This window comes from Chinchilla lanigera, unplaced genomic scaffold, assembly GCF_000276665.1.
Source record: "Chinchilla lanigera isolate Chin_1 unplaced genomic scaffold, ChiLan1.0 scaffold00242, whole genome shotgun sequence".
Lineage (NCBI taxonomy): Eukaryota > Metazoa > Chordata > Mammalia > Rodentia > Chinchillidae > Chinchilla > Chinchilla lanigera.
Window position 1 is genome coordinate 33182 of NW_004955643.1, and position 12272 is coordinate 45453.

Below are 12272 nucleotides of genomic sequence, written 5' to 3' on the forward strand. Positions count from 1 at the left end.
GTTCCCTCCACTTTCAGAAACAAGTTTAAAATTTACTGCCATGATACGTAGCTATGAGATTTTTGCTGTTTCTGATAAAAGTCTTAGGATTTTCTTGCATATTTTGTTTGATTTTTATGCAATTTTTGCATGATGTATATAACCAGGCCCAAATTCATTTCTTTGTATATAGATACCCAGTTTTACAAGACCATTTGTTAGACTCTGCTTTTTCCATTTTTCAGTCTTAATTCCCTGTTGAAATTAATTGACGGTATGTATGTGAAACTCTTGTCCCTGGCTCCCCGCTTCCTGCTCAGCTTCCTAATCGCAGTGGGCTGAGCAGTTCTACTCTACACGTTTTCCATGCTGTCTCCACCTTGGAGCCAACTGAACTTGAAATGAACCCATTGAAACTATGAACCAAAACAAGCTTCTCCTTTATGTGTGGGTGTCAGGTATTTAGTCCCAGTGTAGGGAAAGTGATAATACAATCAGCAAAGATCAGCAAGGCTCTCAGAGCAAAACTGAGGTTTTCATGAGGATGAAAAACTTTTGCATCAAGAATTCAGATTCAACTCTGCTCCAAGCCTGACCATGCACAAGTCAAATTTCAGAAAAGCCAACCTTGATGCCCTTTTTAGCCATGATTCACATGTAGTTCTACTTTCCTGGAGGGTGGTGGTGTAAGGCACAAAGCCACTCAGTTCCCTTTTCCTTATCTATCGGGTTAATAACCCTTAGTTATTGCAGGCTGATCAGTCCCACAATCTTCCAAAGGAGTGGATGCAAAGGCTTAAATAAATGAGACAATTGAAATGATTTCGGGTTCCAGGGGGATCTAACTCTCTTATTGAATTTAAGATTCTCTGGATTAAGACAAAGATTTCTCTGGGCAGCCCCTGTTTATTAGGTTTTCAAACGAAGGAGGAGGATATTCAAGAAAATGCAGGAATGTAGCAAGACCTTGGGAAATATTTTCCCAAGTAGTAAACTATGTCAGTCAGAGGAACTACCTTATTGGTATCTGTTATAGGAGTGTGGAAACTGCAGCTATAGTTTCCTTTTAGTTAACTGGGGTTGGAGCCAAAGATCCTCAGCTGTGGCCTTAACTTGTCCTCTGAGGCATCACAGCTTCACAGGCCAACATAGGTCTCAGGGTGAGCAGTGACTCATACAGGTTCATTAACTATGAGTCCACTGCCCATCTTCAGACAAGGTGCCTAGCTTCGGACAACTCACCAGTCAACATGGAAAGCCAATGGGTTAATATTAAATCCTGCTCAGAGCCACTATGTAGTGGTCTCCAACACTTATCTAACATACATTTTCAGTTAATGTAGGTTTTCCAATGAATTGAATTATGGACAAAGCTTTTACACTACTCTCTATTAAGCTACTCTCTTTTATTCATTATTAACTTTTATGTTATTTTATTGTTTGAACCCTTTATATATTCTTTTTAAAAACACCAAAACTTGTATGCTACTCTCTATTTTATGCTACTCTCTATTAAGTTATGGAAAGTTTGAATTTCAGGGACATTATTTTCATATGTACAGTGTTAATAATGCATAATTATTGAAATAGGGATATCAATCATAAAGGAAGCATTTTGAGTTTAAAAATGACATCTAGAAAAAGCCCTCATTCATTCATTTTGGGTCTTATCCAAAAATATTTTTAGCAAGCATAATATCACAATATATTTCCACTGTATTTTCTTAAGTGGATTTGTAATCCAGCGACTTAATAGGTGGAGGCAGGAGATCTCAGTACATTTCAGGCCAACCTGGACAATATACTGAGTTAAAGGTCAAAATATGGCCATGCTATGATTGGCCAGTTATGGAAAGTCTGAATTTCAGGGACATTATTTTCATATGTACAGTGATAATAATGCATAATTATCTAAATAGGGATATCCATCATAAAGGAAGCATTCTGAGTTTAAAAATGACATCCAGAGAACACTAAGAGAAGCTGAAACTCGAAAGGCAATGATCACACAGGAGCTGCACAGGGTCACCTGGGAAAACACATGGGCTCCTCCTATGCCCAAATGATTAGAAACATCTCTCTGACATAAGTACAGGACACACATCTTTATATCCAGTGTCTGCTGGATCTGGAGCAGGATTTTAACAGCAGGAGGTGGGTGGACCTCTCAGGACCACAGCAAATGACAGGGAAGCAAGCTCTCTGGCAGCATGACTGGCATCAGGGAAGAGAGATCACAGAGAGAAAGAGGGAGCTGTGCTCACTTTAGTCCTGAGGAAGCAGCAGCCAGAGCGTGGATGGGAGGCGAACTGTGGGGCTGGGACCGAGGAAGGAGAAGGGCCCTCAGGGAGGTAAAACTTGGATTATAAAGATGCACGTATCCTCTGCCCTGCTTCTACCATTCCTCTGAAATCTACTTTCCACTTGTTACAGAGACAAACACCACTTCAGGAGAAAAGGTTCCTCTTAGCAGCGTAAAAGGAACAGAAACACCGTCATCAATCTCTCTCCATCACTGAAGAAGGAAACTCCCCGCATGAGAATTTACCCTCCAACTCCAGGTTCAAATTCCCTTATTCAGCTGTCAGAGCTCCCAGCTCTCTCCTGAAAAATGGCAGAGGTCTCTGGGAAGACAGGGTGTGGTCTAGAAGATGAGACTTCTGGGTCTTATTCTGGGCCTTGCTACAGGTCTCCAAAGTGAGTGTCCTCAGTGTTACACATGGGTCCATGGGAAGGTTATGAAAGCAGGTGACTAACAGGATTCTCTTGTCCCCGGGTGTCCTGTCCCAGGTGCAGTTACAGGAGTCCGGACCTGGCCAAGTGAAGCCCTCACAGACCCTGTCCCTCACTGCTCAGTCTCTGGATTTTCCATCACAACCAGTGGTTACTGGTAGAACTGGATCAATACTATTAAGACAGTGTATCCTCTAACTTTTGACCACATGTATGCCTCCATCTCTGGGCTCTGGTGTGGAGAATTCTAGTATATATATGTGAAGTGACATGGATAATCCTTTGCTGTTCAGATATCTGTGAAATGAGTTTTTCTGGACCTGACAAATAAAGTGAAATTCATAGAACCACTGCTAAAGGACTTGGAGTATTTTATACCCTGTTTTAAATCATAGCTCATTTATTGTTTATATTTGATTTGCTATGTACCACTTGTTTTGGTTACTTTTCTCTCATTGCTGGGACAAAATACCTGATTTCCAAATTAATGAAGGAAAGGTTTATTTAGTTCATAGTTTGTGAAGGTTTCAATCCATAAGCAGCTGGCTGCTAGGCAGAGTGGCCCATGGCAGAGGGGCAACAGTTCAGGGTGACAGAAAACAGCAAAAGCAGCAAGAGTAAAAAAGGGGAGGAGCAGCAGGAAGCAGCCTCCTTTCCTCCCTTACACTGTGTGCAAACCCCCCACCCCAGGGCAGCTGTAGCACACACACCCATAATCCCAGAATTGGACCATGGATCAATCATAAACTATGGAGGCCCAACCCACGACTGCATGAGGCTTTGGGGGGATGTCCAGACACAAACCATACCATAGAAGCACAGTTAAGGGACTTCGAGTGTTTTACATCCAATTTTAAATCATAGCTCATTTATTGCTTTGTATCTGATTTGCTGTGTACCTGCTCTAAGCTGTTGCTTCTCGGGCCAGATCCTTTCTTTCTCATGAGGATTTCTCCTGACCAGTATTTTGTATTCTGAAATGTTTTCCTTTGTGAGAGTTTCTAATGTGTAGACTTTCAGGTTCTTTAATTCTATTTTTTGTTTTTTGTTTGCTTTTTGAGGCAGATTCTTAATATGTAGTCCGGGCTGGCCTTGCACTCACCATGTAGCCCAGTTGGCCTCACACTTGCAGAGATCTTCCTGCCTCAGGACCAAGACTACAGGCATGCAGCGCCACACCTCGCTGCATCTGTTTTTAAAAGTGCAGTGTATGTAGCAACTTGTTTCCAAATTGGAACCCATGGGAACATTTTCAAGAGATTTGGATAAAAAATCACATACATTACTACCAATATTTGCCTTAATCTCTTTTTGTTTTGGAGACAAGGAGCAGGGTGTTGGAACACAGCATGTGGTCACATTTGTGGTGATGTCTGGGGCCAGCCCAGGGCAGCGCCAGGAGGAGTGACAGTGGGTGTGCAGAGCAGGGGCCTCCTCACCTCAGCACATGCAACATCCATGAGAAGCAGTTGGGGACAGGGCCAGGGAAAATCTCTCATATACCTTCAACCTGGCCTGGTGAGTATTTCCTGTCATCTGTCACCCATCTTCCTCTTGATGGGTGTAAAGTGAGCTGAGACCTTGGAGGTGATTTCCCAAGAACTGGATTCAGCTACAGATTTAGAAACTCCATACATGATGAAACCTGAGTCCTCAAGAGCAGGTATTTGAGACACAGATGCAAAATGTCTGTAGTCCATGAGGAGTCCCAGCATTTCCAGACAGCAGAAACCAAAGTGGGCTGAGATGGAGATACATGGGCTCCTAGAGCCTCCCCTAATTAGGCTGCTCTGAGAACCTGGAGAACAAGGTCTAGAGGTTGTCTATGAAGACCACACCCAAGGATGATGCAATACTGTTAGAAAACACAGTCATGGCGAAGTGTGCAGCGCTTACCACAAGAAGAAAGAAAGCTTACTTATATTCTTAAACATTTTTATTCACCTCTGATAAGAACTAGACAAGTACACAATGGTCTCTCCCACTACAAACCCTCTCTTGGAAAGGTGGGCATTAATAGTCAGCAGGTCACAACCTGTCCAGGATATGGACACTTTAATGTTAAAGATTCCCACATAAACTGTGCTCAGAATCAACATATCCTGGCCCCTGCTCAATTTCACCTTGTGTGGAAGGATGAGGACTATAGAAGATATAGTAGAGTATCTCTGGAGTGCTCCTGTTCACAGTGCAACTGATCATCATAAGCAAATCACTGTCCCTGGAAGGACTCAGCGTCTTGCCGTCTGTCCCACTCTTATACCCTCAGGGCCTCCCCCATGCAAAGCAGCCCCAGGCTCAGGATGAAAAGCCAGTCCTGCCTGAGCAGCCCCAGTCTCCTCCCACAGGAGCCTTCATCCAGCATGGAGTTCTTGGCTCTGCTCCTCTGCCTGGTGGCAGCGCCCTGCTGTGAGTGTCTCTGAGTCTCAGGAGAGGGACCTGGGCACAGGGTGTTGGGTGTGTTGACTGATGCTGATGCTTCTTGTCCTCAGGTGTCCTGTCTCTGGTGCAGCTGCAGGAGTCAGGACCTGGCCTGGTGAAGCCTTCAGAGACCCTGTCCCTCACTTGTGCCATCTCTGGATTCTCCTTAACCAGTTATCATATGCACTGGGTCCGTCAGGCTCCAGCGAAGGGGCTGGAGTGGATTGGTGCTATATGGGATAGTGGAAGCACATATTATAACTCAGCCCTTCAGTCCCGAGTGCGCATCAGCAGGGACACTTCCAAGAGCCAAGTTTCACTAACACTGAGCATCCTGAGAACCGAGGACACGGCCGTGTATTACTGTGCGAGAGACACAGTGAGGGGACGTCAGTGTGAGCCCAGACACAAACCTCCCTGCAGGGGCGCTCAGGACAGCAGGGGGCGCACAGCACGCACTGAGCTCTTGTCAGACCAAGGACCAGGTGCAGTTTTCCAGGACAGCTTTGCTGTTAGAGTCTGTGGTTTTCTCTTCCTGTCTCCAAATTTGTTAAGATGCTCTGCAGTGTTCGGCTTCTAGAAAATTTGTTTTTCTTTGTTAATTCAATTTCTTTTTGAATCCATGTCTGCAGTACGGGCAGTTTACATTATTCTTAGGGAGTGGGTACACGTATACAACACAGCTCAATTCTCTTTTAAATCCCCTTCCTCTTCCCCTGTGCCTCTCTTCCCCTCCTCTGAATCTCATTGCCCCATTTTCATTCATGTTGATATTAGTGATCTATCACATGATTACGATACACAGTGTTTACATTCATTTAGACCTATTCGGTTCATGGACATCACATATCTATATCCTACTTATTTTCCCTTCCAGTCTCCCTCATTTCTCACAGATGTTCTCTTGGTCTCTTCCCCTTTGTGAGAGACCCATCCTCCTGTCTTCTCATCATCCTTTATTGTACTGTTTGTACTTTGCCTTATTCAGATTAGAAGTCCTATATGATATTGAAGCTTGCAGGACTGATTTATTTTACTCCATATTATATTGTCAAGATTCATCCATTTACTTACAAAGTCTGTGATCTGTCCTTCTTTATAGCTCAGTAGCATTCCACGAAGTACAGACAGCACATCCGTCATCCTTTGATGGATGTGTAGGGAGTTGCCAGGGTTTAGCTGTTTGGAATTGTGCTGTTCTACGCATTGGTACACACATATCACTATAGTACGATGTGTTTAGCTCTCTGTGGAAGATACCTGGAAGGATGATAGCTCGGTCATATATCATTTCTAACTTTACCTCTTTGATGAATTTCCATACTGAGTTCCATATGGATTGTAGTAGCTCATATTCTCACCAAAAATGTAAGCATGTCCCTCTTTGACTGTAGATATCTCAGTATATTTCATTTGTACCCTTGTTGCTGACTGTCCTTTCCTGTGTAGGATGGAATCTTAGCATTGTTTTTATTCCCTTTTCTCTAAAGGCCCAGAATGTGGAATGTTCAGCATTTTTCCACATATTTGTTGGCCACTTCTGTTTCTTCTTCTGAGAACTCCCTGTACATTTCATAGCTGCACAACTTAAGAAATGACCAAATACATTTCTTACATATATGCATAAATATCAGAAAACTAATGAGGTTAGGTGTTCATCAAAACTCATGCACATAGTGAGAAACTATATATTCCTTATTATGAGTATGACAAAATATCTCCCAGAAAACTCTCCTGTGCTCTAGACCCATCTGTAGCTGAAGCTCCCTAAGAGAGCTGCCTATACAGTAGGAGGCCATGCAAATAGGGCCTCACGCTGCTGATGAAAACCAGCCTAGCCCAGCCCTGACTCCGCAGCTCTGCAGAGGAACACAGCCCTAGATGCCCAGCAGTTCCCACTCGGTGATCAGGACTGAGAACAGGCGGCTCACCATGGAGCTTGCACTGAGCTGGGTTTTCCTTCTTGCTCTTCTGCAAGGTGGTTTATGAACAAGAAATACGGAGGCTGTGAGTGGACATGAGTGGGATAAACAGTGGACATGTGTGACAGTTTCCTGAGCAGGATGTCTCTGTGTTTGCAGGTGTCTGGTGTGAAGTGCGGCTGGTGGAGTCTGGCGGAGGCTTGGTGCAGCCTGGGGGTCCTTGGGACTCTCCTGTGCAGCCTCTGGATTCACCTTCAGTAAGGCTGGATGAGCTGGGTCTGCCAGGCTCCAGGGAAGGGGCTGGAGTGGGTCTCAAGCATTAATTATAGTGGTGGTAGCACATACTACCCAGACTCTGTGAAAGGCCGATTCGCCATCTCCAGAGACAATGTCAAGAACACTCTGTATCTACAAATGACCAAACTGAATATCGAGGATACTGCGTGTATTACTGTGCAAGCGACCCAGGGAGGGAACATCAGTGTGGGCCCTGACGTAAATCTCCCTGCAGAGGCGCTCAGGACCAGCAGGGGGCACTGGAGATGCAGAGAGACACAAGGGTAGACGGAAGTGAAAATCGTTTTCCACTTAAGATAAGAGACAAATTTCTTAACATAACACCTGCTCCCACATAAACATATTTCATAAGTCCGACCTTACCTCTGACGTCTCTTGTTAGACACACTTGTTGAAATAGGAGAACACATTCTCAACTGTATAAAACTCAGTTTAACATGAGTTAAAAACGATTTTGCTGTGGTCCTCACAATCAGATCGTAATGAGTCTCAGGGAACTTGGTGAAAGTCTGACAGGACTTGGAACCCACAGAGAGAAGAAGTCAACCTGAGCCCACACACAAACCTCACTTCCGCGGTAATCAGGACCAACATGCCATGCTCAGCACACTAAGGGGCTGCTCAGTCACTGCAAAGCGTGCTGAGGACCACAGTAGAGCACTCAGCATGATCTGGACGCCCAGGAGCCAGACTCTCCAAGATCCCAAAACAGGAGCAGTTGTACTGAGCCCCTGGGGAAACTACCCGCGTTCTCCTTGCTGTTCATCCCCGCTGAGTCATTTCTCTCCCTTTACTTAAATGCAATAATAATGAGCTCTGTATTTTTTTCTTTATGACTTGTTTATGCAAGCGAACATTTAGATATAACATGTATACTATTTTTACAACGTTATAACTAAAGTTTTTGAATGTTTCACAAATGTATTTCAATACTTTAGGTATCATAATCTCACTAGTTGAAAGTAAAGTGTCCATTACGGATCAGTACATTTCAATCAAAAAGGACAAGCATCCATACAATGTCATTATAAAGCATTTCCCTAAAATGCCAAAGGAGCCCCACATTTTTCTAGCTATCACTTTTCATTCTTGTTCTCACCTCTCTGTCTTCAGTAAAAGTGAGGACAAATCTATTTCTCTATTTATGGATTTGCCATTCCTAAAATTTTTGCATATGCTTCAAGGAACAGAGTGAGATTGCTTGTATCCAGTTTTGTCTGTTTAGCAAAATAATTTCAATTTAATGCACCATTTACCAATTTGTATGTTTGTAATAAAAACTACAGACAGTAGCATGTGTTGATGAAGATGTAGAAAAGCTAGAGCCCTCAAAATAGGTCCATCAATATTGCAGTTTTAAACTGTACACTCAAACACATACAGCACACACACACACACATGCCCCCCTCCCCCCCACACCAACCCCAGTTTCTCAAAGACATAGGTACCCATCTCTCATGCAGGCCATACTTGGCCATGGGCAGTGGGTTTCAAGATCGTGGTCGTAGGACAGGATGAGGCACCCTTGACAATGACCCAGGACCGGAAAGGTGTACAGAGTTGGCATGAACTGTGGAAGCTGGAGCTCAGCTCTGCCCCTGTCTGGTCTCATGCCACTCAAGATGAGCTGTGTGGGTCAAGTCTGAATTCTACCTGTGAGGTAAGCTGGAGCCTTGGAAATGACAAGACACGTGTTTGATAGGAAGATGTAGCTTGATGACTTCAATGTTTCTAACCCAATGTGGCAGGAATCCTAAAAAGAAAACAGAACTAAAAGTAAGGAAATCCTTGGTTCCAATGTTTATACTCGTGTTGATGCAGAGCATTTTGTAAGTGCTAAATCTGCTGTCTTATCTGTGTGTCAGCTTTGGTTGTTTTTGTTAAATTCTATAGTAGTACTAGATGTCTTTTTTTAACTTTGCACATAGTTAAAGCAATTGAAAATTCTTTTTTGTGTGTGGTTTTATCTGAAGTACCAGGGACTGAACCCAGAGCCTCTCCACTGAGCTTTAGCCCCAGTCAATTTTTAGCTTTTAAAACAATTTTGATACAGTCTCACAAAATTGTTAAGTTCCCCAGGCAGGGCTCAGCTTTCAATTCTCCCCTCTTCCGAGTTCGGGTTTACAGTGTTTATCCCCCTAGCCTGGCTGAAAACTTGATTTTGATATCAAAGATTTTATACTTCAAATATCAAAGATAATACAGTTTGAAATACTGAATTTCATACTAGATTCTGTGCCTACTATTTCTTTCAGAGTGAGCTCTCTATATTAAGAGAAGATAAAATTAATACTGTTTATTTGATATATTTCAAGTTTCTCAGAGCCAGGGTATCATTTTTTTTTGTACTGGGAATCAAACTGGGGACCTCATGTTTGCCAGGCAGGGGCTGCACCACTGAGCTAAACCCCTGACCCTGAAGGTATCTTTTTATAATTTTCTCTCTATTTTTATTTAATTTATGTAGATATTAATTAGAAACATTAAGAGCATTCCTTTTATTTCTATGAAAAAATAACAAATTTTAGTACCAGAATACTTAGGATGTAACTAAGTAATACACGGTGTACCTTAATGTTGGAAGGAAACCAGTGTTACTGAGAGCACAATTTAGAGACAAAAGGACTCTCCTTTACAAAAAGAAATAAACAGGTAACAACACAAAACTTTCTTTCCAATGAACTCAGAGAAACCAGTAGTATCAATGAAGCAGATTAGTATATGCAGTGAAATATTTTTGAAACAATTGAATACAGCATTTTGAGAATTACTTGAATCTCTTTCTATTTCTGTTTTCTTCATCTTCTGCTTTGCTTCTTATTTAAATATGTGTATGTTTTTCTAGCTGCTCTTCACAAACCTATTCAATTTTTCTATGTAAATATTAAAATTTCCAGTAGTTTATTAGTAATTTTAACTTTAGGATTATTTACTAGAGAAGATAGCCTCACATTTGAATAATGATTTTGCCTCAATATTTTCATTTTATGTTCACTGACCTCATGAACTTATTATCCAATTGTAAAATTTCTAACTAGTATCTATTCATTTCTTTTGCCCACTTTTTGGTTGTGTTTTTTACTTTGGAAATCTAGTATTTTATGTTCTCAATAAGTTCTAGATTATACATGTTCTTCTGTCAAAGAAATAGCCAGCAAAATTATCCCATTATATACATGACATAAATCAGATGCAAAAGCTTAAATATCACATGACTTCTCTTATCTGAGAAACAAAAAATTAAAGAAAGCAAAAAATACAGACAATAGTAAATTAGATCCTACGTATTTTGTACAGGGAAAGGGACAAAGAAATGGAGGGAAGAGAGACAGAACGGAAGAGAAGTGTATAAAAAGAATCAAATGGGTAATATACATGCACCAACCCCCACAAAGAGTGTAACTACTGAATACTGCAAACTGTACTAATAAAAATTAAAACAAAAAATTTAAAAAATATACATGAAAATAGAAATGAGACAGACAGAGAGCTAGATAATGACAGTCGGTAATGACAGACTCACCAACTAGCGCCCATGTCAACACCGATTCTGTTTCCTTCACCGAACAGCAGAATGCAGGAGCGCCACCCTGGCTGACAATGCAAGAAGGGAGAGCTCCAAACCTCGCTGGGTGAGCCCTGCTACCTGCAGGTACCGGATTAAGGAGCAGTGTGTTCACAGCTTAAGGGAGAACAGGCCCAGAAAATGACTACAACATCCTCAGGGCATCAAGTCCTACATAGAAAACACAACTGATTAGAACATTTCATAATCTTCCATTATTATAAAGCAAACATCATTAATACAAAATATACATGACCTGTGTTTATGCATAAAGTGAGAGAAAGGATACATATTCAAAGCATGTCACATAATGAGCAATCATAATTTCTTGAATGCTGTCATTATTACCAAACTTCCCTAGCACTTGCCTCTCTGCCATGGATACCATGCTCTCTGAAACATCCATCATCAGAACTGCCTGTATATCAAACTGCCATGGCAATAGGGCCTCCTTCCGATAAGGATCAGCCCATCCGTGACCCTGCAGCAGTGGAGCCCAAACATGCAGGCCCTGTTGTTCCCACTCAGTGGTAATTATTGAACACAGACACTAACCTAACCCTAATTATTGAACAAGTTTAGTCTGAGCTGCTTTTTCCTTGTTGATATTCTAAATGATGGTTTATGGAGAATAACACACATTGAATGTGCGCTTGTACATAAGTGGGATAAAAAGGGGACATATGTGACAGTTTCCTGGGGAGGATGAGCCTGTGTTTTCAGTGATGTGTGTGAGGTGCAGCAGGTGTCATGTGGGGAGCAGTGGGGAGCCTTCAGGGTCCTGAGGACTCTGCTTTGCAGCCTCCGGAGTCAGCTTCAGTAGCTATGATGTGTACTGTTGTGCCAGGCTTCAGGGAAAAGAAACCTGAGTCTTGCTGATTAGTGACTGGTGGAGCTAGCATATATTGTGCAGACTCCATGAAGGGCCAATTGATCACCTCCAGAGACAAGGCCAAGAATACACTCTATCTACAAATTATTCTGAGAACTGAGGACGTGATTGTGTATCACTAGGCCAGAGAAACAGTGAGGCGACATCAATGCAGGCCAGACGGAAACCACCTTCAGGGGCACCGCGACCAGCAGGGGGCGCTGAGGATCCACTGAACACCAAGAAGTATCCCAGGAGCAGGTGCAGAGAAGGAAGCTGGGGAGAGAGGGTTTCCTATCAGCCTTTGTGGTTTCCCCTCTGTCTCAGCAACATGTGACCTGAGGAGACCCTGCACACACAAGCTGCAGATGATTTCGGCTGTGGCCTCAAGGGAGGGTTGATGGTGAAGACGCAGGAGCTGTCCCTGGTGCCTGCAGGTGTGCCCTGGCTGGGCTTGCCCAGAGAGGTCAGCAGACCTATGGCA

General features: G+C 42.7%; 1 pseudogene and 1 gene segment (V, D, J or C); both read left to right on the forward strand.

The window, feature by feature from the left end:
• The first annotated feature begins 5004 nt into the window (after nt 1–5004).
• On the forward strand, nt 5005–5713 carry LOC102007613. The segment is given in 2 exon segments: nt 5005–5121; nt 5205–5713. Coding segments are annotated over 2 exon segments (615 nt in total).
• Nucleotides 5714–7035: 1322 nt separating this feature from the next.
• LOC102007961 lies at nt 7036–7549 on the forward strand (annotated as a pseudogene).
• The last annotated feature ends 4723 nt before the right edge of the window (nt 7550–12272 follow it).